Raw genomic sequence first — 25,787 nt, 5'->3', positions numbered from 1 at the left:
TGCCAGGAGACTGCAAGGTGACTTGGATAGGCTGGGTGAGTGGGCAAATGCATGGCAGATGCAGTATAATGTGGATAAATGTGAGGTTATCCACTTTGGTGGCAAAAACAGGAAAGTAGATTATTATCTGAATGGTGGCCGATTAGGAAAGTGGGAAATGCAACGAGACCTGGGTGTCATGGTACACCAGTCATTAAAAGTAGGCATGCAGGTGCAGCAGGCAGTGAAGAAGGCGAACGGTATGTTAGCATTCATAGCAAAAGGATTTGAGTATAGGAGCAAGGAGGTTCTACTGCAGTTGTACAGGGTCTTGGTGAGACCACACCTGGAGTATTGCGTACAGTTTTGGTCTCCTAATCTGAGGAAAGACATTCTTGCCATAGAGGGAGTACAGAGAAGGTTCACCAGACTGATTCCTGGGATGTCAGGACTTTCATATGAAGAAAGACTAGATAGACTCGGTTTGTACTTGCTAGAATTTAGAAGATTGAGGGGGGATCTTATAGAAACTTACAAAATTCTTAAGGGGTTGGACAGGCTAGATGCAGGAAGATTGTTCCTGATGTTGGGGAAGTCCAGAACAAGGGGTCACAGTTTAAGGATAAGGGGGAATTCTTTTTGGACCGAGATAAGGAAAACTTTTTTCACACAGAGAGTGGTGAATCTCTGGAATTCTCTGCCGCAGAAGGTAGTTGAGGCCAGTTCATTGGCTATATTTAAGAGGGAGTTAGATGTGGCCCTTGTGGCTAAAGGGATCAGGGGGTATGGAGAGAAGGCAGGTACAGGATACTGAGTTGGATGATCAGCCATGATCATATTGAATGGCGGTGCAGGCTCGAAGGGCCGAATGGCCTACTAATGCACCTATTTTCTATGTTTCTATGTTTCTATGAATGCAGGAGGATGAGGTGTGATCTTATAGAGGTGTATAAATTAACGAGAGGAATAGATCGGGTAGATGCAGTGTCTCTTGCCCAGAGTAGTAGAATTGAGGACCAGAGGACATTGGTTTAAGGAGAAAGGGAAAAGATTGAATAGGAATCGGAGGGGTAACTTTTAAAAAGAAAGGTTGGTGGGTGTATGGAACAGGCTGCCAGAGGAGGTAGTTGAGGCAGGGCCTATCCCAATATTTAAGAAACAGTTGGACAGGTACATGGATAGGACAGGTTTCACAAGCTCTACTCGTAAGTAGAATTATGCCATTATGCCAATCAAGGCTACTCCTCCATTCAATCATGGCTGATCATTGCCTCCTAATCCAATTTTCCTGCCTTCTCCCCATAACACTTGACACCCGTACTAATCAAGAATTTGTCTATCTCTGCCTTACAAATATCCACTGACTTGGCCTCAACAGCCCACTGTGGCAATGTTCCACAGAATAACTACCCTCTATTCAAAGATTTTCCTCCTCATCTCCTTCCTAAAGGTAAGTCCTTTAATTATGTCGCTATGATCTCTGGTCTTAGGCTCGCCCACTAGTGGAAACATCCTTTCCTCATCCAATCTATCTATGCCTTTCATTATTCTGTTTGTTTCAATGAGGTCTCCCCTCAACCTTCTAAACTCCAGCGAGTACAGGCCCAGTGCTGTCAAGCGCTCATCATATGCTAACCCATTTATTCCTGGAATCACTCTTGTGAAATGTTCCCGGGGCCCTTTCCATAGCCAGAACATCCTTCCTCAGATATAGATCCCACATTTGCGCAGTCTGACCAGCGCCTTATGTTCTAGGGTGTTCAGGATGGATATGGGCCAAACCCGAGCAGGTGGGACTAGTGTAGCTGGGTTATTCTTGGCCAGTGTGGGCAGGTTGGGCCGAAGTGCCTGTTTCCACACTGTATCACTCTATGACTCTGTGCATGTAATCATGCTCTCAGTCCAGGACTTACCCCAGTCTTTGTATTTTACAGTCCGGGTTTCTCAGGGCCTCACATGCCAGTTTCACTCTGGAATCCTCCAAATTATTGCTGCACAGTTCCAAGATCGTCAGCGAGCGGTTTGTACCGAGAACGGAGATGAGGTCCTCAACACCAGAACGTGTGAGTCCGACATTATCCAGCCTGGAGGTTAAGGACAGTTAAAAATCACCCATGATGACCCAATTATTCTTAGAGCTACCTGCAATCTTGCACCTCAAATGTTCAGTGAGACAGATAAGAGGTTAATCCGAGAAAGAGTGAGATTTAGTTTGGTTATACGGTGTGGAAACAGGCCCTTCGGCCCAATGAGTCCGCACCGAACAGAGATCCCCGCACACCACCACTATCCTACACACCGAGGCAGCATGGTGGCACATGGTAGTGTTGCTGCCTTGCAACACCAGAGACCCGGGTTCGATTCTGACTACGGGTGCTGTCTGTACGGAGTTTGTACATTCTCCTAGTGCTCCGATTTCCTCCCACATTGCAAAGACGTAGACTTTTTTGAGTAGCTGCTCTTTGGTGCACTTATATGAAAATTACTGCAGCTTCCACTTTCTTTCAGAGAACAGTGGTATTAATTAATGTGAAATGGAAGCTATTTCTGTTACGAATCCAATCCAGTTCAACAGTTTCTCACTAGCTGTACAGGCTGCACTGTAACAAAGGTTTCCCTTGCAACATCTCCACTGTGTGCCAGTGAGCAGGACTAGAATAAGATTCCAGATTAGCTCAGTTTAGTTTGGAGATACAGCGCAGAAACAAGCCCATCGGATCACCGAGTCCGCGCCGACCAGCGATCCCTGCACATTAACACTACCCTACATGCACTAGGGACAATTTACATTTTTATACCAAGCCAATTATCCAACAAACCTGTACGTCTTCAGAGTGTTGGAGGTCTCGGAGAAAACCCAGGCGGTCACGGGAAGAATGTACAAACTCCACACAGATAGCACACGTGGTCGGGATCGAACCCGGGGCTCTGCCACAGCAGGTGCTGCAAGGCAGCAACTCTACCGCCACTCCACCATGCCGACATTTATTCTTAGAGCTACCTGCAATATTGCACCTCAAAACTTCAGTGTGACAGAGAGAGAGGTTAATACGAGCAAGAGTGAGGTGTTGCACTTTGGGAGGTTCAGCATAAGGGGAGAGTATACTGTTAATGGCAAGACCCTGAATAGCATTAATGTGCAGAAGGATGTTTACGTCCCATTCCATAGCCCACTGAAGGTGGCAGCGCATGTAGATAGGGTGGTAAAGGCAGCATTGTGTATAAGAGTCACAAAATTATTATGCAGAGCATGATGGAATTTAATGCAGAGAAATGTGAGGTGTGGCATTTTGGAAAGTCTAACATGGGCAGGACGTACCCAGTGAATGGTAGAGCCCCCGTAGGTATTGTAGAGCAGAGGGATATAGGAGGGCAGGTGCATGGTTTCTTGAAGGTGGAGTTGCAGGGGGTCAAAAAGGCGTTTTGCTCATTAGCCTTCATCAGTCAAAGTATTGATTATACAAGATAGGAGGTCATGTTGCTGTTGTATAAGACGTTGGCATTTAGAGTATTGTGCTCAGCTCTGGGCAACATGTTATAGGAAAGACGTTGTGAAGCTGGAAAGGGCACAGAGAAGATTTACACGGATGTTGCCAGGGCTAGAGGGTCTGAGCTGTAGACAAAGGTTGGGTAGGCTGGGACTCTATTCCTTGGAGCGCAGGGGGGTGAGCAATGATCTTATTCAAGTGTATAAAGTTATGAGTAGAATAGATCAGATGGATGCACAGAATCTCTTGCCCTGAGTAGGTGAATCGAGGACCAGAAGCCATAGGTTTAAGGTGAAGGGGGGAAAAAAAGGGGAAATAGGATTCTGAGGGGTAACCTTTTCACACAAAGGGTGGTGGGTGTATGGAACAAGCTGCCAGAGGAGGTAGTTGAGACAGAAATTACCCCAACATTTAAGAAACAGTTAGACAGGATCATGCAGTGGACAGGTTTGGAGGGATATGGACCAAACAGGGGCAGGTGGGACTAGTGTAGCTGGGACATGCTGGCCAGTGTGGGTAAATTGGGCCTATTTTCCCACTGTGTCACTCTATGACTCTATAAGGATGTGAAGACTCGAGGTGGTTTGCCAATATGTTGTCTGAATTTGAGGGTTTCAGCTACAAAGAGGCGAGTTAAAATTGCTGTTTTCTCTGGAGTGTCAGAGGCTGAGGGGAGACTAGATAGAAGGCTTGGATAGAGTGGATGTGGATAGGATGTTCCCACTGGCGGGGGAGTCTAGGACGAGAGGTCATTGCATAAGAATATTTATTTATTTATTTTAATTTATTTATTTTTAAATTTTTATTAGAAGTACAATAAGTTGCAGTAATACACACCACATATATCTCATTATATTTGTTGTACCCCTTCATTTTTTGAACTTTAAAAAAGATAGAAATAAAGGAAGTAAGGAAAGTGAGAAAGAGTCATGAAGGTGCAGGAAAGTGTTGGGAAAAGAAAGCCCATTAGAAAAGGAGTTCGAGAAGAAAGTTAAGAAATAGACCCTAGAAAAGAAAGAAAGAGTAACAATCGCTCTATTATTTTTTTAAAACTCCGCAAAAAGGGATATACCAACCGTATTTTTCACCCCCCGTTACCAGATCTTGGCACCTTTTATTTTTTAAATTACTATTGCACCTTATGCTTGTAATAAGTCCATGAATGCAGACCACGTCTTTTGGAAGTGGTCTGCTTTGCCTGCTAGGAGGAGTCTCATCTCTTATAACCATATGTTAGGCGCTCCCCCCCCTGGTGAATGCTATGTACTTACCTCTCTGTTTCTCTCCCAAGCACAGGCCTCGTGGCTGTGAGTCTGGAATCGAGGGGTTAAAGGCTCCTGTACCCGATTGGCCCAGCTGCGTCAGGTGACGGGTGACTCATCTGAAGTATAAATACGAGAGCTTCCCAGGATCCTTCTCTTCGTCGTAGACTCTGACTGATGAGCAGACTGTTGGTGGGGGCCGAGGCAGCCTGACCACATGGCATAGAACTTTGTGTATTTTCACCATTCCTTGTTAACATATATTGAATTGGGACGGATAAGGGCTGACCTTAGAGTTTTCGTGTATTTTGGTTTCAGGGTTGTATCTCTTTCGGCAGGTTTTGGAATCTCCGGTTCGACGGCCCATGGCGTGGCTGGCTGGAGCATTGTTAAATTGTTTGTCGGTTTATCCATATCCCTGACTGGGTTGTTTAAATCAGGTTTGAGTTTTGTGTTCCAATGAATAATTAAAACTGTTTTTTGAACCTGAACCTGGTTTTTACAACCTAGTCAGGGATATGGATAAACCGACAAACAATTTAACAATGCTCCAGCCAGCCACGCCATGGGCCGTCGAACCGGAGATTCCAAAACCTGCCCAAAGAGATACAACCCTGAAACCAAAATACACGAAAACTCTAAGGTCAGCCCTTATCCGTCCCAATTCAATATATGTTAACAAGGAATGGTGAAAATACACAAAGTTCTATGCCATGTGGTCAGGCTGCCTCGGCCCCCACCAACAGTCTGCTCATCAGTCAGAGTCTACGACGAAGAGAAGGATCCTGGGAAGCTCTCGTATTTATACTTCAGATGAGTCACCCGTCACCTGACGCAGCTGGGCCAATCGGGTACAGGAGCCTTTAACCCCTCGATTCCAGACTCACAGCCACGAGGCCTGTGCTTGGGAGAGAAACAGAGAGGTAAGTACATAGCATTCACCAGGGGGGGGGAGCGCCTAACACCATATAACAATTACAGCACGGAAACAGGCCATCTCGACCCTTCTAGTCCGTGCCGAACACGTATTCTCCCCTAGTCCCATATACCTGCGCTCAGACCATAACCCTCCATTCCTTTCCCGTCCATATAACTATCCAATTTATTTTTAAATGATAAAAACGATCCTGCCTCCACCACCTTCACTGGAAGCTCATTCCACACAGCCACCACTCTCTGAGTAAAGAAGTTCCCCCTCATGTTACCCCTAAACTTCTGTCCCTTAATTCTCAAGTCATGTCCCCTTGTTTGAATCTTCCCTACTCTCAGTGGGAAAAGCTTATCCACGTCAACTGTGTCTATCCCTCTCATCATTTTAAAGACCTCTATCAAGTCCCCCCTTAACCTTCTGCGCTCCAAAGAATAAAGCCCTAACTTGTTCAACCTTTCTCTGTAACTTAGTTGCTGAAACCCAGGCAACATTCTAGTAAATCTCCTCTGTACTCTCTCTATTTTGTTGACATCCTTCCTATAATTAGGCGACCAAAATTGTACCCCATATTCCAGAATTGGCCTCACCAATGCCTTGTACAATTTTAACATTACATCCCAACTTCTATACTCAATGCTCTGATTTATAAAGGCCAGCACACCAAAAGCTTTCTTTACCATCCTATCTACATGAGATTCCACTTTCAGGGAACTGTGCACAGTTATTCCCAGATCCCTCTGTTCACCTGCATTCTTCAATTCCCTACCATTTACCATGTACGTCCTATTTTGATTTGTCCTGCCAAGATGTAGCACCTCACTTATCAGCATTAAACTCCATCTGCCATCTTTCAGTCCACTCTTCCGTAATATATTTTTTTTATTAAAGGTAATCAATTACAATGCTTCAAACAACTTTATATCAAATTAATTCAATTTGCATTAAGTAAAACACTAGTAATACTTATCTACTGTTTTTTTAGAAATAATGATAGAGAAAGAATAGAGAAAGAATAAATCATTAAGAGAGTGATTAAATAATAATTTGATTATATATAGCAAATAAAAGAGAAACGAAAAAAAAAAAAACAAAAAAAAAAAAACATTTTTAGTAACCACAATATGTATTATTAATAACACTACTACAAGTGATAGTATCAATAAAGACATATATGTAATTCCAATATAAAAATGAATTATTCTCACCAAATCCCGCAGGGTGCACGTCGAGCTGTGTTGCCAAGAACAGCTACTTCTCTAAATACTGTATATATGGAGACCATATCTGTTCAAAAGAATTATACTTGTCCAATAGGACAAATCTAATTCTTTCCAGATGTAACGTCTCCATCATCTCTGTTGCCCACATTTTGGTTGTGGGGGATAATGTTCCCTTCCAAAATTTCAATATGATTTTTTTTCCAATTATTAAACAGTAATCAAAGAAATTTCTTTGATTTACTGTAAGTGATAGATGTAAATCCGGAATTCCAAATATTATTAGCTTTGGGTTAGGGTCCAATTTAACTTTGATGACTTCAGAAATAACTTTAAAGATTTCTGTCCAGTAATAATTCAATTTAGGACATGTAACGAAACTATGTATTAAATTTGCCTCTGCTTTCTTGCACTTATCACAAATAGCGGAGAGATTCGGAAAAATACTATTTAATTTAGTTTTCGAATAATGTAACCTATATAATACTTTAAATTGTATCAGTATATGTCTGGCGTTTAATGAACACCGGTGTATTCGTTGTAGACTTTCTTCCCAGTTTTCTTTTGTTATAGCCAATCCCATTTCATTTTCCCATGCTTGACGATATATTTCCGTTATTGGATTCTCCTTATCCAAAATGATGTTATATATATAGGCTATTAATTTTTCTGTATTTGGATATAAATTAAACAGTTCATCTAACAATCCTGCTTCTTTATTTTTATAATCTTGTGTATTGGATTTAATATAATCTCTAATTTGTAAATACCTAAACAAATGTTGTGGAGACAATCCATAAATATCTTGTAACTCCTGGAATAAAAGAAATTTTCCTTTTCTATACAGATGTTCTATCCTTGTAATTCCTAAATCATCCCATTGTTTAAACCCCCCATCTAATATAGCAGGTTTAAACGATGGATTATTCATAATTGGTAATCTAAATGAGAGATTATCCAAGTGTAGAGTCTTAACTATTTGTTTCCAAATACGTCTATTATTATATATTATTAGGTTGTCTTTATAATATTTTTTTTGTACTTCCGTTGGTGCAAAAATTATCGAACCTACATTGAAAGGTAGACAGTCCTCCTTTTCTATATTTAACCATGTCGGTTCATGATCCATATTTACCCACCAGAAATTCATATTCTTAATCTGAACAGCCCAAAAATAATATAAAAAGTTGGGAAGTGCTAATCCTCCATTTATCTTAGCTTTGCATAGATGTTTTTTATTTATTCTGTGATTTTTATAATCCCAAATAAAGCTATTGACAATATTATCAATTTTTTTTAAAAAAGTTTTCGGAAGAAAAAAAGGAATAGCCTGAAACAAATATAACAACTGCGGTAGAAATACCATCTTTATGGCACTTATTCTACCAATCATGGATATAGGCAGTGTTTTCCAATATAAAATATTTTTTCTAAGTTTATCTAATAGTTGAGGATAGTTGGATTTTATTAATGAGTTATGAGTTTTAGTTACGTTAATCCCTAAATATTTAAGTTTGTCTGTAACTACTTTTAATGGGTATTGTTGTAATGTATTAAGATTTATTCCTGTTATTGGCATAATCTCGCTTTTATCCCAATTAATCCTATACCCAGAAAATGCACCAAACTTAGTTATAATGTTTAGCAGGTTGGGAATACTAATTTCCGGTTTTGTAATATAAATCAAAACATCATCTGCATATAAAGAAATTTTATTAATTGTTGTATCAGTATTATAGCCATATATTTCAGGTTCAGATCTAATTTTTTCCGCCAATGGTTCTATCACCAATGCGAACAATAAGGGTGATAACGGACATCCCTGTCTGCATCCCCTAGAGAGTTTGAATTTGGCTGATAAAATTTGGTTAGTCAAAATTCTTGCCATAGGATTCGAGTATAAAATTCTTACCCATTTACAAAATCTATCCCCCAATTGAAACTTTTCCATTATATTAAATAAATACATCCATTCCACCTGATCAAACGCTTTTTCTGCATCTAGTGATATAACCGCTAGTTCCGTATCTCGTATTCTTTTTGAATATATAATATTAAACAAACGTCTGAGATTATGGGATGAGTAACGTTTTGGGATAAAACCTGTTTGATCATAATGTATTAATTTAGAGATCACTAAACTTAATCTCCTAGATAAGACCTTAGTTAATATTTTTTGGTCTGTATTTAAAAGGGCAATCGCTCTATATGATCCAGGATCTTCCAAATCCTTATCTACTTTAGGGATGAGTGTAATTGTGGATTCATTTAAAGATTCTGGTAATTTTCCTTGGTCATATGCATATCTATACATTATTTGTAATCTTGGGGAAATCAGATCTTGAAATTTTTTATAAAATTCTGCACTCAGGCCATCTGGGCCCGCTGCTTTTCCGTTCTTAAGCGAACTAATTGATTCTATAATATCTTTTACTGTTATTTCAGCATTTAACAATTCTCTACCTTCCTGATCTAAGCTATTGATTTGACATTCTTGTAAAAATATTTCCATACTATCTGTTTGTCCTGTTAGTTTTGACGAATAAAGATTTTTATAATATTGTAAAAATCTATCATTAATATCTTTTGGAGTAATTAATATATTTCCATACTCAGATCTAATTCCGTGTATCATCTTCTCATCTTCTAATTTTCTAAGCTGTCGTGCTAGTAATTTTTGTGGCTTATCTCCAAATTCAAAATACACTTGCTTAGTTTGTTGAAAAAGTTTAATCACTTGATTAGAATATATTTTATTTAATCTATATTTTACTGATGCAATTTTATTACTTAACTCTTTGGAAGGCTGTTTTATATTTTCATTATCTAGACGTTTTATCTCATTTTCTAAATTTTGTTCTATTTTTCGATTTTCTTTATTGAGATGTGCTTGTGCGGATATTATTGCGCCACGCATGAATGCCTTAAATGTGTCCCAAAATAGTGATGGAGAAGTTTCAGGATTATCATTAGTTTCAAAAAATAATTTAATCTGATCCATCACATATTTACAACAGTCATTGTCCTTTAATATCTGAGGGTTAAATCTCCAGGTAGTAGTTTTATTAGATATATCTTTTAATTTTATCTTAAATGTTAATGGCGCATGATCCGAGATGATAATATTATGATATTTTGCATCATACGTAAAGGGAAGTAATTTAGAATCTATTAAAAAATAATCTATCCTCGAATAGGTTCCATGTACGGGCGAGAAAAAAGAATATTCTCGTCCGGATGGGTTATCTAACCTCCAGATGTCTTTAATATTAGATGTATTGATAAAAGCATTTATGAATTTACTTGATTTCGAGGCAGCTTTCCTTTTTGCGGATGATCTATCTAGATAATTATCTAAAGTACAATTTAAATCACCTCCAATTATTAATTGTGTTGAGTGGATATAGGAATATTATTAAATATTTTCTTAAAAAATAATGAATTATCAAAATTAGGGGCATATATATTCATTAAAATTACCTTTTTTGAATATAATTCCCCTGTAATTATTACATATCTGCCTTCTTTATCCTCTATAATAGAACTTTGTATGAAAGGTATACCTTTGCGAATAATTATTGCAACTCCTCTAGATTTATGAATAATGTAGACTGTTACACCTTAGAAATCCATTTAGCTGTTAATCTATGTTGAGCATCTTTTTTAAGATGAGTCTCTTGAAGGAAATGACATCTGTCTTCAATCTGTTCAACTGAGCTAATACCTTTCCCCTTTTAATTGGTTCATTAATGCCTTTTACATTCCAACTGCAGAAGGTTACTCCATCACCCCCAGTCTTCACCTTTATATCATGCATTTTACTATTAGGGCGGCTTTTTTTGGAGTAGCCTTCTTGACTCACCCAGCTCCCCGTTGCACCCGGACATCAATCCAATGAGAATTTCTTTCCACCTTAATCCACATCTATGTCTTCTTAAACTAAATACACAATATCCTTCACATCTACATTCAAATAATATATAATATAAGATCAATAAAAACAAAAACAATAAGAAATATCAATAATAAAAAAAAGTAAAGGGTGTTAATAGGGTGCTCAGAAAAAAAAGAAACTACACTTGTATAGTGTGTAGTATGTGAAGGTGAAAGCCACACTAACGTGGCCATTAATCTAAAGACTTCCGTTTTTTTAATAAAAAAAGATGTTGATTATACCAGCTCCTATCTCAAATGCTATATATATTGGGGTGGGGTACTAACTTTATATACTTAGTACTTAGTAATTATTTCTATTATTCATATTACTATTTGCTAATTACTAATATCAATTGTATTTAATACTATAATATGTAATACTATTATCATGGAATAATCAAATATTTTCTAATAATTAATACAGAACTACTACTAAATGCCCATTATTCCACTTCCTTCTAAGTGAGTATTTCATAACCACAGGTCGATGATAAAAGTTCAGTCCTCTCCTTCTCCCTCGGGTTCTTCCTCCGCATCTTCTCTCTCTTCATCTTCTGGCTTCTGCTGTATGCCTCGGGCGAATTTCAATGCTTCAGTATGCTTAACGAAACGATATTCCTTGTCATCATAAGTTACTCTCAGTATTGCTGGGTACATCAAGCCATATCTCAGATTCTTAGTATTCTGTACATTCCTCAGAATACCTTTTGTTTCTTTAAATAGAGCTCTTTTCTTGGCCACTTCTGCAGGGAAGTCTCTAAAAATACTGATGTTGTCTCCCTCGTATTTCAGGTTTCTCTTTTTTATTATTATCTTCATCATTTCTTCGAAGACATGGTCAAAGGCCACTTTTACAATCATTTGTCTGGGCGGTGAACCTATCCCAGGGGCCCGTCTTAGAGCCCTATGTGCACGACTCAACAGGGGTTCATGATCCAAATTCAAAATATCCATTAAAAGTTTTGCAACAAATTTTCGAGGATCTTGACTCCCCTCACGACCTTCGCTCAGACCAACTATACGCAAATTTTTACGGCGTTGGCGTCCCTCCAGATCGATACATTTCTCGTTTGTTTTATGTAATAATTCTAAGAGGCGTTTGTTCTCGGCACGGAGTTTTTCGGTCTCCTTAGTATTCACTTCAGCAATTTTAGTTAGCTCTTTAATTGCTTCGCCTTGTTGGTCTAGCGAAATTATAGTAGGATCTATCTTGTCATCCAGCTTTCTTTCCATCCCAGCAGCTATTTCCTTTACATCCTCAATTTGAGTTTGTAACTCGGCATTAGCCTTTTCCTTCCACTCATCCATCATACTTTTTACCGTCGTTATAACTTGTTTATTAAGTCTTCTTTATCTTCTTTATTTTTCTCGTGAGACACCAGCATATCCGCTTTTAAACTTTTTATCTCCTCCATATACTCCTTCCTCTGCTTCTTTATCTCCTCCATATACTCCTTCCTCTGCTTCTTTATCTCACCTAGAATGGTAGTCTTAAGTTCCTCCATTTCAGCTTTCCTCTGTGAGATATCTTCTTGAGAAGCAGAAGCAGCAGCAGCTCCAGAGCTGAGGCCAGTTTCCCTTCTCATAGATTTTTTTCCAGCGGTGGGGGTGGGGGAGCGCTGGGTCATAATTTCTTCTTAAAATCGCGCGCCTGATGACGTCACGCACCTTTTAAACGCTGCCGGAGCCGTTCGCAATCGATCTCCTGTGGTAAGTGCGTTTGTTTGACCCTTTTACCCCCGTTTTAAATTCAGTTTTTTTCGGAGCTGTAATGGCGCGATTCCACTCACATCGTGGCGCCAACCGGAAGTCCAGTCCACTCTTCCAACTGGCATAAATCTCTCTGTAGACTTTGAAAATCTACTTCATTATCCACAACCCCACCTATCTTAGTATCATCTGCATACTTACTAATCCAATTTACCACACCATCATCCAGATCATTGATGTACATGACAAACAACAGTGGACCCAACACAGATCCCTGTGGCACCCCACTAGTCACTGGCCTCCAACCTGACAAACAACCATCCACCATTACTCTCTGGCATCTCCCATTCAGCCAGTTGAATCCATCTTGCTACTCCACCATTAATACCCAACCATTGAACCTTCTTAACCAACCTTCCATGAGGAACCTTGTCAAAGGCCTTACTGAAGTCCATATATACAACATCCACTGCTTTACCCTCATCAATTTCCCGAGTAACCTCTTCAAAAAATTCAAGAAGATTAGTCAAACATGACCTTCCAGGCACAAATCCATGTTGACTGTTCCTAATCAGACCCTGTTTATCCAGATGCTTATATATATTATCTCTAAGTATCCTTTCCATTAATTTGCCCACCACTGACGTCAAACTAACAGGTCTATAATTGCTAGGTTTACTCTTAGACCCCTTTTTAAACAATGGAACAACATGCGCAGTACGCCAATCCTCCGGCACTATTCCCGTTTCTAATGACATTTGAAATATTTCTGTCATAGCCCCTGCTATTTCTACACTAACTTCCCTCAATGTCCTAGGGAATATCCTGTCCGGACCTGGAGACTTATCCACTTTTACATTTCTCAAAGTGTCAGTATTTCCTCTTCTTTGAATCTCATAGTTTCCATAGCTACTCTACTTGTTTCCCTTACCTCACATAATTCAATATCCGTCTCCTTGGTGAATACCGAAGAAAAGAAATTGTTCAATATCTCCATCTCCTTTGGCTCTGCAGATAGCTGTCCACTCTGACTCTCTAATGGTCCAATTTTATCCCTCGTAATCCTTTTGCTATTAATATAGCTGTAGAAACCCTTTGGGTTTACTTTCACCTTACTTGCCAAATTACATCTTCCAGATGTAATGTTTCGAACATGTTTGAAATCCACATTTTTATTGTTGGTATAGGAGCATTTTTCCAGAATTTGAGTATAAGCTTTTTCCCCATTATTAGCCCATAATTAAGTCAATTCTTTTGAAACACGTTTAGTTCAGGGCTACCTTCCGTTATTCCAAAAATAATCCATTCGGCTTTTGGTACGAGTTTTATTTTAAATAGTTTTGTGAAGATTTCAAATATTTCATTCCAGAATTTTTGGATTTTTATACAAAAAACAAAAGAGTGCGACAAATGGGTGAGACGTTAGGGAAAAGTTAATTGCATAAGAATTAAAGGACGTTCTTTTAGGAATGAGGTGAGGAGGAATTTCCTTAGTCGGAGGGCAGTGAATCTGTGGAATTCTTTGCCACAGCAGGCTGTGGAGGCAAATCAATGGATATTTTTAAGGCAGAGATAGATTCTTGATTAGTACGGGTGGCAGAGGTTATGGCGAGAAGGCAGGAGAATGGGTTTAGGAGGGACAGATAGATCAGCCATGATTGAATGAAGGATTTGATGGGCCGAATGGCCTAATTCTGCTCCCATCACATGACCTTAAGTGATTGATAAAAATACATCTATTGATGCCCCTGAACATATCATCAGTGATGTAACCTGGGGTCATTAGGTGCTTTGGGTCTTTCAACATCAGCATATAAAATGATGTGAGGCATGGATGGGGTAGACAGTCAGAAAATTTCCCAGGGTAGAAATGCCCAGCACTAGAGGGCATATCTCTAAGGAGAGGGGTGGGGTGGGGGGGGACGTTTAACTTTACTTTAGACCTCAGAGATACAGCATGGAAACATGCTTTTCGGCCCACCGAGTCAGTGCCGACTAGCTCTCCCCATACACTTGCACTATGCTACCAACTTACAAGTCTTTGGAGTGCGGGAGGAAACTTGCGAAGCTTGAAAAACCTACACGATCACGGGGAGAACGCACAGGCAACACCCGCAGTCAGGATTGAACCCATGTCCCTGGCGCTGTAAGTCATCGACTCTACCGCTGCGCCACTGTGGAGGCAAAGTCAGTGGATATATTTAAGGCAGAGATAGATAAATTCTTGATTAGTATTGGTGTCAGGGGTTATGGGGGAAAGGCTGGAGAATGGGGTTGGGAGGTAGGTAGATCAACCATGATTGAATGGCAGCGTTGACTAGATGGGCCGAATGGCCTGATTATAAACCTTTCACATATGATCATGTGATCACACCCAGTAAATACAATCGCTCACATTCGAAAACTTACCGTAGTATCTGTATTTTACAGTCCGAGTGTCTCAAAGCTGCGGATATTAGTTTCACTCCAGAATCTCCCAGTTTATTACCACTCAGGTTGAGATCTGTCAGTGAGCGGTTTGCACTCAGGGCAGAGGCAAGTTCCTTGGCACCAGACTCCGAGAGACCGTTATAACCCAGCCTGGAGAGGAGAGGGAGAGGGTGAGGGACACAGAGAGGCAGGAGACGGTGCAAATCCCCAGTGTTCCCAACCTTCGAAGGCAGCCAGCCTCATCAGAGACCCTCATCACCCTGGCCACACACTCATTTCACCCATGCCATGGGGAAGAAGGTACAGGACCACGAAACTGTACTGTCCAGGTTCAGGAACAGCTTCTTCCTTACAGCCATTAGGCTATAAACACTATAACATCAAATAAGCTCTGAACTACAGACTAGATCACTAGAGAGTTGCGAATTTATGTAATTCCCTGCCACAGAGGGCAGTGGAGGCCAAATCACTGGATGAACTTAAGAGAGTTAGATAGAGCTCTAGGGGCTAGTGGAGTCAAGGGATATGGGGAGAAGGCAGGCATGGGTTATTGATACGGGACGATCAGCTATTATCACAATGAATTGCGGTGCTGGCTCAAAGGGCCGAATGGTCTCCTCCTGCACAAATTTTCTATGTTTCTATGTTACTATTAATGGTGATATTGCACTATTATTGTTTGTTTGTTTTTTGTATGTACAGAATGTGTGCGAGTCTACGTATTGTGCTTGCGTATATGTAAGTGCGTGCGCCCGTGTGTATGTAATATATATATATCTATATTACTAAAAGTCTGTTCTTGACCGGTTTTGGCCATCTGTGCTGCGATTTCCGAGAGAACGACGCCACCTACGGCCGTCATTTTTGGCCACCTTGCTCAGAGCCCCTCTCCGCCGCATGTGTGCCGAGGATTTTTCCCGGCGATGAAAAATGAGAGATATTAATGTTTTTACAAAATTCCCCATTCTCTCTGCTGACCCCGCTGGCAGCAGGGGGGACTATAAAACAAGGAAGTGGTGTGCCTCACTCACTCTTCAAGATGGAGGAAGGCAGAGGGTCACGTTTCTCCGAGCTGTGAATAACACTGAACACATGTCTACTCAAATGTAAGTGTCCTTAGGGGTTCTAAAATGCTTGCAGAATGTGTCTATTGGTTCTAAAATGTTTGCAAAAAGTGTCTATTGGTTCTAAAATGTTTGCAAAAAGTGTCTCTTTTGGTTCTACAATGCTTGCAGAATGTGTCTTTTTTGGTTCTAAAATGCTTGCAAAAAAATGTCTATTGGTTCTAAAGCTTGCAAAAAATGTCTATTGGTTCTAAAGCTTGCAAAAAAATGTCTATTGGTTCTAAAGCTTGCAAAAAAATGTCTTGGTTCTAAAGCTTGCAAAAAATGTCTAGGTTCTAAAGCTTGCAAAAAATGTCTAGGTTCTAAAGCTTGCAAAAAATGTCTATTGGTTCTAAAGCTTGCAAAAAATGTCTATTGGTTCTAAAGCTTGCAAAAAAATGTCTATTGGTTCTAAAGCTTGCAAAAAGTATCTCTATTGGTTGTAAAGCTTGCAAAAAATGTCTATTGGTTCTAAAGCTTGCAGAAAAAATGTCTATTGGTTCTAAAATGATTGCAAAGGTGGGAGGGGGAGGGACTATAAAACCCGGAAGTAGTGTCCCTCACAGTCTCTTCAAGATGGAGGAAGGCAGAGGGTCACGTTTCTCTGAGCTGAGAATAACACTGAACACATGCCTACTCAAATGTAAGTGTCCTTAGTGGTTCTAAAATGCTTGCAGAATGTGTCTATTGGTTCTAAAATGTTTGCAAAAAGTGTCTCTTTAGGTTCTACAATGCTAGCAAAATGTGTCTTTTTTGGTTCTAAATTGCTTGCAAAAAAATGTCTATTGGTTCTAAAGCTTGCAAAAAAAACGCCTATTGGTTCTAAAGCTTGCAAAAAAAAAGACTATTGGTTCTAAACCGTGCAAAAATAATGTCTATTGGTTCTAAAGCTTGCAAAAAAATGTCTATTGGTTCTAAAATGCTTGCAGATAGTATCTCTATTGCTTCTAAAGTGTGTGTGCGCATCGTCTGCCTGTGCGTGCGTATGTATGAGTTGGGGTGTGTGTGTGCGTGTGTGCGTGCGCGTGTGTGTGTGTTGTGAGATTGGCTTGGAGTGCTGGGAGGTTGGGCTTGCGGCCTGCACTCCATGACTTTTGAGGTGAATTCTCAGAATTTCTTTGTCAAAAATCATCTCTCTATATTAAAATTGTCTTTTTCTTAATATCAAGAGGCAGTGAGCAGCAGAACTCAGCAAGAGACACAACAAAAAATGAATCTCATCTTTAACATTTAAATTGTTGTTATATTTTAAGTCATTCACATTTTAAACTTTAATACACCCTTTTTCCACTTGCCATGCCTGCGTGCTCTTCATCACAATAGTAACCTAATAGGCAGGAATGGTTGCGCTGTCGGAGAGCAAAGAGTGCATGGGGGGGAGATTGAGGGAATATAGACTCAATGTGTGTGGGGGAGGGGAATGGCATGGAGCAGAGTGGGGGGAGAAGGGAAGAGGGGTGACTAAGTGAACTGCCACCACAGCTGTGAGTAACTGGGCTGCCAGCCCACCAGCCATGATTAAGTGAGATGCCAGCCCACCAGCTGTAAGTGACTGAAGTGCCAGCCCACCACCCATGACTTAGTGAACTGCAAGTCCAAAAATCCATTCAGTCCACAATGTCCATACTAGCCCTCTGGAAACCAGTCCCTTCCGTGCACAACAGACTGAGTGACTAAGCTGCCCGGCCAGAGTGACTGAGCTGCCAGCCCAAGATTCCATTCAGCCCTCTCCTCTTCCCCCCCCCCCCTCCCTCTCCATTCTTTTTCCTCCCCCACCATCCCTCCCCTAAACCCCCCTCCCCTCCACACACCCCTACCCCCTTCCCTCCACCTTCCCTCCCCATCTCACCCCCTCAGCACACCCTCTCTCTCCCCTCCCCTCTTCCCTCCCTGCTCCCCACCTCACCCCCCTCTCAGCACCCCCTCCCTCTCTCTCTCCTCCCCTCCCCCCCCCCCACCTTTCCCCCCTCACCCATCCCCTCTTATCCTCCTCTCCACCCCCCTATCCCTCTTGCCCCTCTCTCTGTGTCTGTCTCTCTTTGTCTCTGCCCCTTCTCTCTCTGCCCTCACTCTCTACCCCCACCCGCCCCACCCCCTCTCTAGATGTGACTGCAAGTTGGGGGCTATGCATCAGTAGATAGGGTGGTTATGGGGTAAAAGGAGCAAATTAATAATATTAATATAATATCAAGGGGGGTAATTAGCGCGAGTGCGGGGGGGGGGGGGGGGCGGGAGATAGTTAGTGTGTGACGCTGCATGCCGCCTCCCTATATATAGTCTGTATAAATGTGTTTTTATGGGTGTGTATATGTACACACCAAACTTTTTTTCTCCTTTATTCTATTGTTTACTGAATTTTGAAGAAGTTCTCTTCGACGAGGGTTCTGTAACATCCTTTCTTGCTGATCCCCCTCCAAATCCTTCTGCTAAAAAATATTCCTTCCTTCATGATTACTGAACATATTAATATCTAGCGTCAGGCACCAAGTGACCGTGAACACAATCTCTCGCAGTCTGGTACTTACCCCAGTTTCTGTATTTTACAGGCTGGGTTCCGCAGAGCCACAGATATCAGTTTCACTCCAGGATCACCCAGGTTGTTACTGTCCAGACTAAACAGAGACAGAGAGTGAGAAACAAACTAATGCGAATCCAGGTTTAGTTTTATTTTAATTTAGAGATATAGCACGGCCCTTCAACCCAACGAGTCCGCACCGACCAGCGATCTCTGCACACTAACACTATCCCACGTACTGGGGGGGCACAGTGGCGCAGCAGTAGAGTTGCTGCCTTACAGCGCCAGAGACCCAGGTTCGATCCTGACTACAGGTGCTATCTGCACGGAAACATAGTAAATAGGTGCAGGAGGAGGCCATTCGGCCCTTCGAGCCAGCACCGCCATTCATTGTCATCATTGCTGATCGTCCCCTATCAATAACCCGTGCCTGCCTTCTCCCCATAACTCTCGACTCCACTAGCCCCTAGAGCTCTATCGAACTCTCTCTTAAATCCATCCAGTGACCTGGCCTCCACTGCCCTCTGTGGCAGGGAATTCCATAAATTCACAACTCTCTGGGTGAAAAAGTTTTTTTCTCACCTCAGTCTTAAATGACCTCCCCTTTATTCTAAGACTGTGGCCCCTGGTTCTGGACTCGCCCAACATTGGGAAAATTTTTCTGACATCCAGCTTGTCCAGTCCTTTTAGAGTTTTATATGTTTCTATAAGATACCCCTCATCCTTCTAAACTCCAATGAATACAAGCCTAGTCGTTTCAATCTTTCCTCATATGACAGTCCCGCCATCCCAGGGATCAATCTCGTGAACCTACGCTGCACTGCCTCAATCACAAGGATGTCCTTCCTCAAATTAGGAGACCAAAACTGTACACAATACTCCAGATGTGGTCTCACCATAGCCCTATACAACTGCAGAAGAACCTCTTTACTCCTATACTGAAATCCTCTTGTTATGAAACGGAGTTTGTACATTCTCCCCGTGACCTGTGTGGGTTTTCTCAGAGATCTTTCGTTTCCTCCCACTATCCAAAGATGTACAGGTTTGTAGGTTAATTGGCTTGGTGTAAATGTAAATTTGTTCCTCGTGTGTGTAGGATAGTGTTGGTGTGCGGGGATCGCTGGTCGGTGCAGACTCGGTGGGCCGAAAGACCTGTATCCAAGCCCTTCTATCTAAACTAAACTGGAGAATTGGCTTGGAATAAATGTAAATTGTCTCTAGTTTAGTTTAGAAAAACAGCACGGAAACAGGCCCTTCAACCCGCCGAGTCCACACCTACAAACGATTCCCACACACAAACACTATCCTGCACCAACTAGGGACAAATGGATCTCATTGAAACATACAAGATTGTTAAGGGTTTGGACACGGACAAGCTAGATGCAGGAAACATGTTCCCGTTGTTGGGGGGAGTCCAGAAGCAGGGACCACAGTTTAAGAATAAAGAGTAAGCCATTAAGAATGGAGACGAGGAAACACTTTTTCTCACAGAGTGGTGAGTCTGTGGAATTCTCTGCCTCAGAGAATTCTCTGTTGGAGGCAGGTTCTCTGGATGCTTTCAAGAGAGCTAAATAGGGCTCTTAAAAATAACGGAGTCAGGGGATATGGGGAGAAAGCAGGAAATGATTGGGGATGATCAGCTATGATCACATTTCATGATCACAATGGCGGTGCTGGCTCGAAGGGCCGAATGGCCTACTCCTGCACCTATTGTCTATTGTCTAATTTACAATTATACCAAGTCAATTACCTAGTCTGTGGAGTGTGGGAGGAAACCAAAGATTTTGGGCGAGTGATGGGGAGAGAGATTTGGGGGCAGAGGGGATAGAAGTGGTAGAGGAAACGGGGAGAGTGGAGGAGGGCACTGCAGCGTACCCCAAGCACGAAGGTGGGGCGGAAGGTAGTGGGGACAGAGGATGTGAAGTCCCGCAGAACTAAAAGGAATTTGGAACTATTTAATGATTGGTAAGATTTTGTAGTCAATTATAAAGGATGAGGTTACGCAGTAAATAAAAGATCATGATAAAAGAGGCTGAAGTCAGCATGGTTTGTGGTGAGAAGATCTTGCCTGATGAATGTGCTGAAGTTCTTTGAGGAGGTTAATAGCAGGACAGAGGGGAGGCTGTAGATGTTGTTTCCCTAGATTTTCAGAAGGCATTCGATAAGGTGCCAAACGTCAGGGAGCTAGGGAAGATGAGAGCCCATGGTATTAAAGGGAAGATACTATCATGGATAGCGGGTTGGCTGGTTGCTAGAAGGCAAAGAGTTGCAATAAAAGGTTGGCTGCCAGTGACTAATGGAGTTCTGCAAGGCTCGGTGCCGGGGGTCGCTTCTCTTCACGTTGTATATTAATGATATGGACAAGGGGTTTGAAGGCTTTGTGGCCAAGTTTGCAGATGATGCTAAGATAGGTGGAGGGGCAGGCACCTGAGTGTAGAGGAAGCAAGGACTCTGCAGAAGGACTTGGAATAGGTTGGGGAGTGGGAGGATAAGTGGCAGATGAAAAGGGCAGTGTCATGCATTTTGATAATGAGATGAAAGGTGTCGATTATTTTCTAAGTGGAGAAAATCGAGAGAGGTGCAAAGGGACTTGGGAGTGCTGGTGCAGGACTCCCAAAAAGTTAATTTGCAAGTCGAATCGGTAATAAGGAAGGCAAATTCAATGCCAGCATTTATATCAAGAAGACTAGAATACAAAAATAGAGATGTAAAGAGGTTTTTACAAGAATGAGTTGGTTAGTACTTGCTGGAAATTAGAAGGTTGAGGGGAGGACCCCATTGAAACTAACAGAATGATGATAGGACCATAGGTCTTAGCCTCAGAATTAAAGGGCATTCTTTTAGAAAGGAGGCGAGGAGGAACTTTAGTCTCAGAGGATTAATCTGTGGAACTCATTGCCACAGAGGCCGTCAGTGGATATTTTTAGATTCTTGATTTAAACGGGTGTCAAGGGTTATGGGGAGAAGATCGGAAAATGGGATTAGGAGGCAGAGATCAGCCTTGATTGAATGGCGGAGTAGACATGAGCCGAATGACCAAATTCTACTCATATAACAAGTGAACTTGTGATTCCGCCTCTGAGACAAATAGAACAGTTACCCCAATTCCTGACAGTTGTGCAGCCCCGGTCCGAGCCGCTGGAGTCCTTCGCACTGAATGTAGCAGTTCCAGAGATCAAGGTGTTTGGTCGTATCAGAGAGTTTAATGACATGAGACACGACGGCGCAGTCAATCGGGGTCAGACGCAATCGACGCAACGAAATCATTTCCACCGATTCCAGAGCTTTCTGAGCCAGTGCAGGATTATGAGACTCAAACAGGTAGTGCAGCGTGTTCAGGAAGCTCCTTTTACCAGCCTCGCTCCATGTGTTTCCAGCCTGCCGTTTAACCTCTGCATTCACCCAGTCAATCACCTGGCAGATTGTTTGGTGGGGAAATGGACCCAGAAACTCCGTCAAACCCCAAGTTGACAATGGGGAGGAGAGACCAGCGACAAAACGGAGAAATATCTCAAATCGTCCGTCTGTCGTGCTGTGGGCTTCAGTGAGGAGTTTCAGGATATCCCCGGGATGTGGAATCAGGAATTGTGCGAGTGCGGCTACAAACTCTTGGATGGTGAGGTGCGGGAAGGTGTACACCACGCTCCGGGCACAATCCTCTCGCTCCAGAAATTCCACCAGGAACCCAGATAGGAACTGGGAAGGCTGCAGGTTGTACTTGATCAAATCTCCATCTGTGAACACAATCTTTTTCTTGGCTACTCCCATGAAGGCCATCTGACCAAGCCTCAGTAACACCTCACGGGGGCTCTCAATCTCACGCCCGTGGTTTTTCAAGATGTTGTAAATGTAGTAGGAGTACAGTTGGGTGATGGTCTTGGGGACTCGCTGCGGGTCCCGGTGCCTTTGCGTAAAGTAGGGGCCCAGTGCCATACAGAGGATCGAGCAGTAGGAGGGGTTGTAGCTCATGGTGGACAGGATGTAGTTCTCCTCCACGTGTTTGAAAACCGCTGCTGCCACCGCCTGATCGTCAAAAAAACGGGTGAAATAATCTTTCCGTTCCTCACCGACTAACCCCAGGATTTCAGCCCAGACGCTGATCTCAGCCTTTTCCAGCGAATGCAACACAGTGGGGCGGGTGGTGACGAGCACTGAACACCCTGGGAGAAGCTGGTGCTGGATTAGACTGGACACAATGTCAGATACTTCACACCGGAATTCGGGATCTGGGCACTTGTGCTGAGATTCTGTGCCTCTCCCACTGTCAGCAACATCGATTCTGCCGTTGAATTCATCCAAACTATCGAATATAAACAGCAATCCCTCCGGGTTCTTCAAGACCTCTCCCAGGATATTCACAAAGTAGGGATACGAATCCAGAATCAATTCCCTCAGGTTTATTCTGCAGTTGATGGAGTTTAAATCCCGGAACTTGAAGATGAAGACAAACTGGAAGTGTTGGTATATTTTCCCCGTGGCCCAGTCATAAACAATCTTTTGCACCATTGTCGTTTTTCCTATCCCCGCGACTCCGGCCACCACGGCCGATCTTCCCAATTTGGATTTCCTCCGGGAAAAGCTACTCTGGAACAATTGGTCAGTTCGGATTTTTTCCAACTCTCTCCGGAGGCATTTCTCTCTCCACTCCTCATGGTCCCGGCCTCTTGCCAGCAGCTCATGTTCCACCAGTCTCCGATCTCGAATAGTGGAGATGACTGTGAGCTCAGCGTATCGATCAATCAGCTGGAAAACCTCAACCTTCTCCTTCTTCATCTGCATAGTTTTCACGGTCAGTGTTTCAGTTTGTGCTTGCAGGGTCTCCTTGTGCTTCTGTTGAACGTCTTCCACGGGAACAGACAAAAAAGATTCAAATGTTAGATGGTTCAACTCAAAACTCAGGATTCACATAGAGTCATAGACTGATACAGTGTGGAAACAGGCCCTTCACCCCAACTTGCCCACATCGGCCAACATGTCCCAGCCACCCTCTTCCCACCGACCCGCGTTTCATCCATATCCCTCCAAATCTGTCCTATCAATATACCTGTCTAACTGTTTCTTTAATGTTGGCAAGGTCCCAGCCTCAACCACCTCCTCTGGCAGCTTGTTCCATACATACACTATCCATTGTGTGAGAAAGTTACCCCACAAATTCCTATTTAATCTTATCCCCTTCACCTTGAACCTATGTCTTCTGGTCCACGATTCACCTACTCTGGGCAAGAGACTCCGTGCCTGTTCCAGCTTGACAACATCATTCCCATAGCATGGTGTCCAGAAATTCTCGAAATACGGCCTCACCAACATCTTATACAACTGCAACATGACCACCCAACTTCTATACTCAATACTCTGACTGATGATGGCCAATGTGTAAAAGCCTTGTTGACCACCCGATCTGCCTGTGACTCCACCTTCAAGGAACCATGAACCTCCACTCTTAGATCCCTCTGTTCCACAACATTCCCCATAGCCCTACCATTCACTGGGTAGGTCCTACCCATATTAGACTTCCCAAAATACAACACCTTACATTTCTCCTTATTAAATTTCATCAACCATTCCTCAGCCTAATGCCATTCCTCAGCCTGACCAATCAATCAAGACCCTGCTGCAATTTTTCACAACCACCTTCAATATCTGCAAAACCACCCACTTTTGTATAATCTGCAAACTTGCTAATCTTGCAGTGTATGTTCTCATTCCAAATCATTGTTAGAGACTGAAGAATTAATTCAATGCTGTTGAATTAAATATTCAAAGGATTTTAGTGCAGAAAGTGAAACCGGGTTACAAACTCATAGATCAACAGTGAGCTGTGGCTGAGAAAATCATCAGACACTCGTATCCTGACAGTACCTGCACTGTGAAGCTGAGGTTCTGCTGACAGTTCACTTGTCCCTGACTCACTTGAAGTTGACTCCCCTCGCAACACAATTGGAGTATTGTGAGCAGTTTTGGACCCCATATTGGAGGTAGGATGTGCTGGCACTGGCGGGGGTCCAGAGGAAGTTTACGAGAATAACCCCAGGAAAGATTGGGTTAACATATGACGAGCATTTAACGGCACTGGGCCTCTACTCGCTGAACCCGCTGCAGTTTAGATGGATGAGGAAGGACCTTATTGAAACATACCGAACAGGGAAAGGCCTGGATAGAGTGTATGTGAAAAGGAGTTTTCCACTAGTGGGAGAGTCTTGCACCAGAGGTCATAGCCTCAAAATAAAAGGAACATACCTTTAGAAAGGAGATGACGAACAATTTCTTTAGTCAGAGGGTAGTGAATCTGTGGAATTCATTGCCACAAGAGGCTGTGGGGATCGTCAATGGATATTTTTTACAGCGGAGATTGATATATTCTTGGTACACAAAAAAGCTGGAGAAACTCAGCGGGTGCAGCAGCACCTATGGAGCGAAGGAAATAGGCAACGTTTTGGGCCGAAACCCTTCTTCAGACTTTTTTGTGTACCTTCGATTTTCCAGCATCTGCAGTTCCTTCTTAAACACTTGATATATTCTTGATTTGTTTGTGTCATGGGGAGAAAGCAGGAGAATGGGGTTGAGAAGCCTTGATTGAATGGCGGAGTAGACGTGATAAATGTGAAGTCATTCACTTTGGGAAAAAAAATGATAGGGCAAGTTATTTTCTAAATGAGGAGGAGCTGCGTTGTAATGCAACGCAAAGGGATCTAGGGGTATTAGTACATGAATCACTAAAAGTTAGTATGCAGGTGCAGCAAGCAATCAGGAAGGCCAATGGAGTTTTGGCCTTTATTGCTAGGGGGATTGAGTATAAAAACACGGAGGTCTTGCTGCAGCTGTACACAGTATTAGTGAGACCACATTTGGAATACTGTGTACAGTTCTGGGGTCCATACTTAAGAAAGGATGTACTAGCCCTGGAGGCAGTGCAGCGAAGGTTTACAAGATTAATTCCTGCAATGAGGGGATTGACATATGAGGAAAGGTTAAGTAGGCTGGAACTCTACTCTTTGGAGTTTAGAAGAATGAGAGGCGATCTCATTGAAACATATAAGATCGTGAGGGGCCTTGATCGGGTGGATGCACCGAGGATGTTCCCAATGATCGGGGAAACTAGAACTAGGGGACATAGTTGCAGAATAAGGGGGGGCTCTTTTAAAACTGAGATGAGGAAGAACTTCTTCACCCAGAGGGTGGTTAATTTATGGAATTCACTGCCCCAGGGAGCAGTGGA

General features: G+C 42.3%; 1 protein-coding gene across 2 annotated transcripts in view; it reads right to left on the bottom strand.

The window, feature by feature from the left end:
* The window catches only part of LOC116978721 (NACHT, LRR and PYD domains-containing protein 3-like), a 72,817-nt gene that overhangs the window by 7,065 nt on the left and 39,965 nt on the right, over positions 1 to 25,787 (bottom strand). For both annotated transcript variants that reach the window (XM_033030043.1, XM_033030044.1), the window contains 4 exons: positions 21,672 to 23,412; positions 18,582 to 18,668; positions 14,933 to 15,103; positions 1,893 to 2,063 (listed from right to left, as the gene is read on the bottom strand). In XM_033030043.1, coding sequence (XP_032885934.1) covers positions 1,893 to 2,063; positions 14,933 to 15,103; positions 18,582 to 18,668; positions 21,672 to 23,412 — 2,170 coding nt within the window. The remainder of the gene's footprint in view (positions 1 to 1,892; positions 2,064 to 14,932; positions 15,104 to 18,581; positions 18,669 to 21,671; positions 23,413 to 25,787) is intronic.

Source organism: Amblyraja radiata, chromosome 11 (genome assembly GCF_010909765.2).
Source record: "Amblyraja radiata isolate CabotCenter1 chromosome 11, sAmbRad1.1.pri, whole genome shotgun sequence".
Taxonomy (NCBI): domain Eukaryota; kingdom Metazoa; phylum Chordata; class Chondrichthyes; order Rajiformes; family Rajidae; genus Amblyraja; species Amblyraja radiata.
The sequence above is the reverse complement of the archived record's forward strand: the minus strand, read 5'-3'. Positions and strand labels throughout refer to the sequence as shown.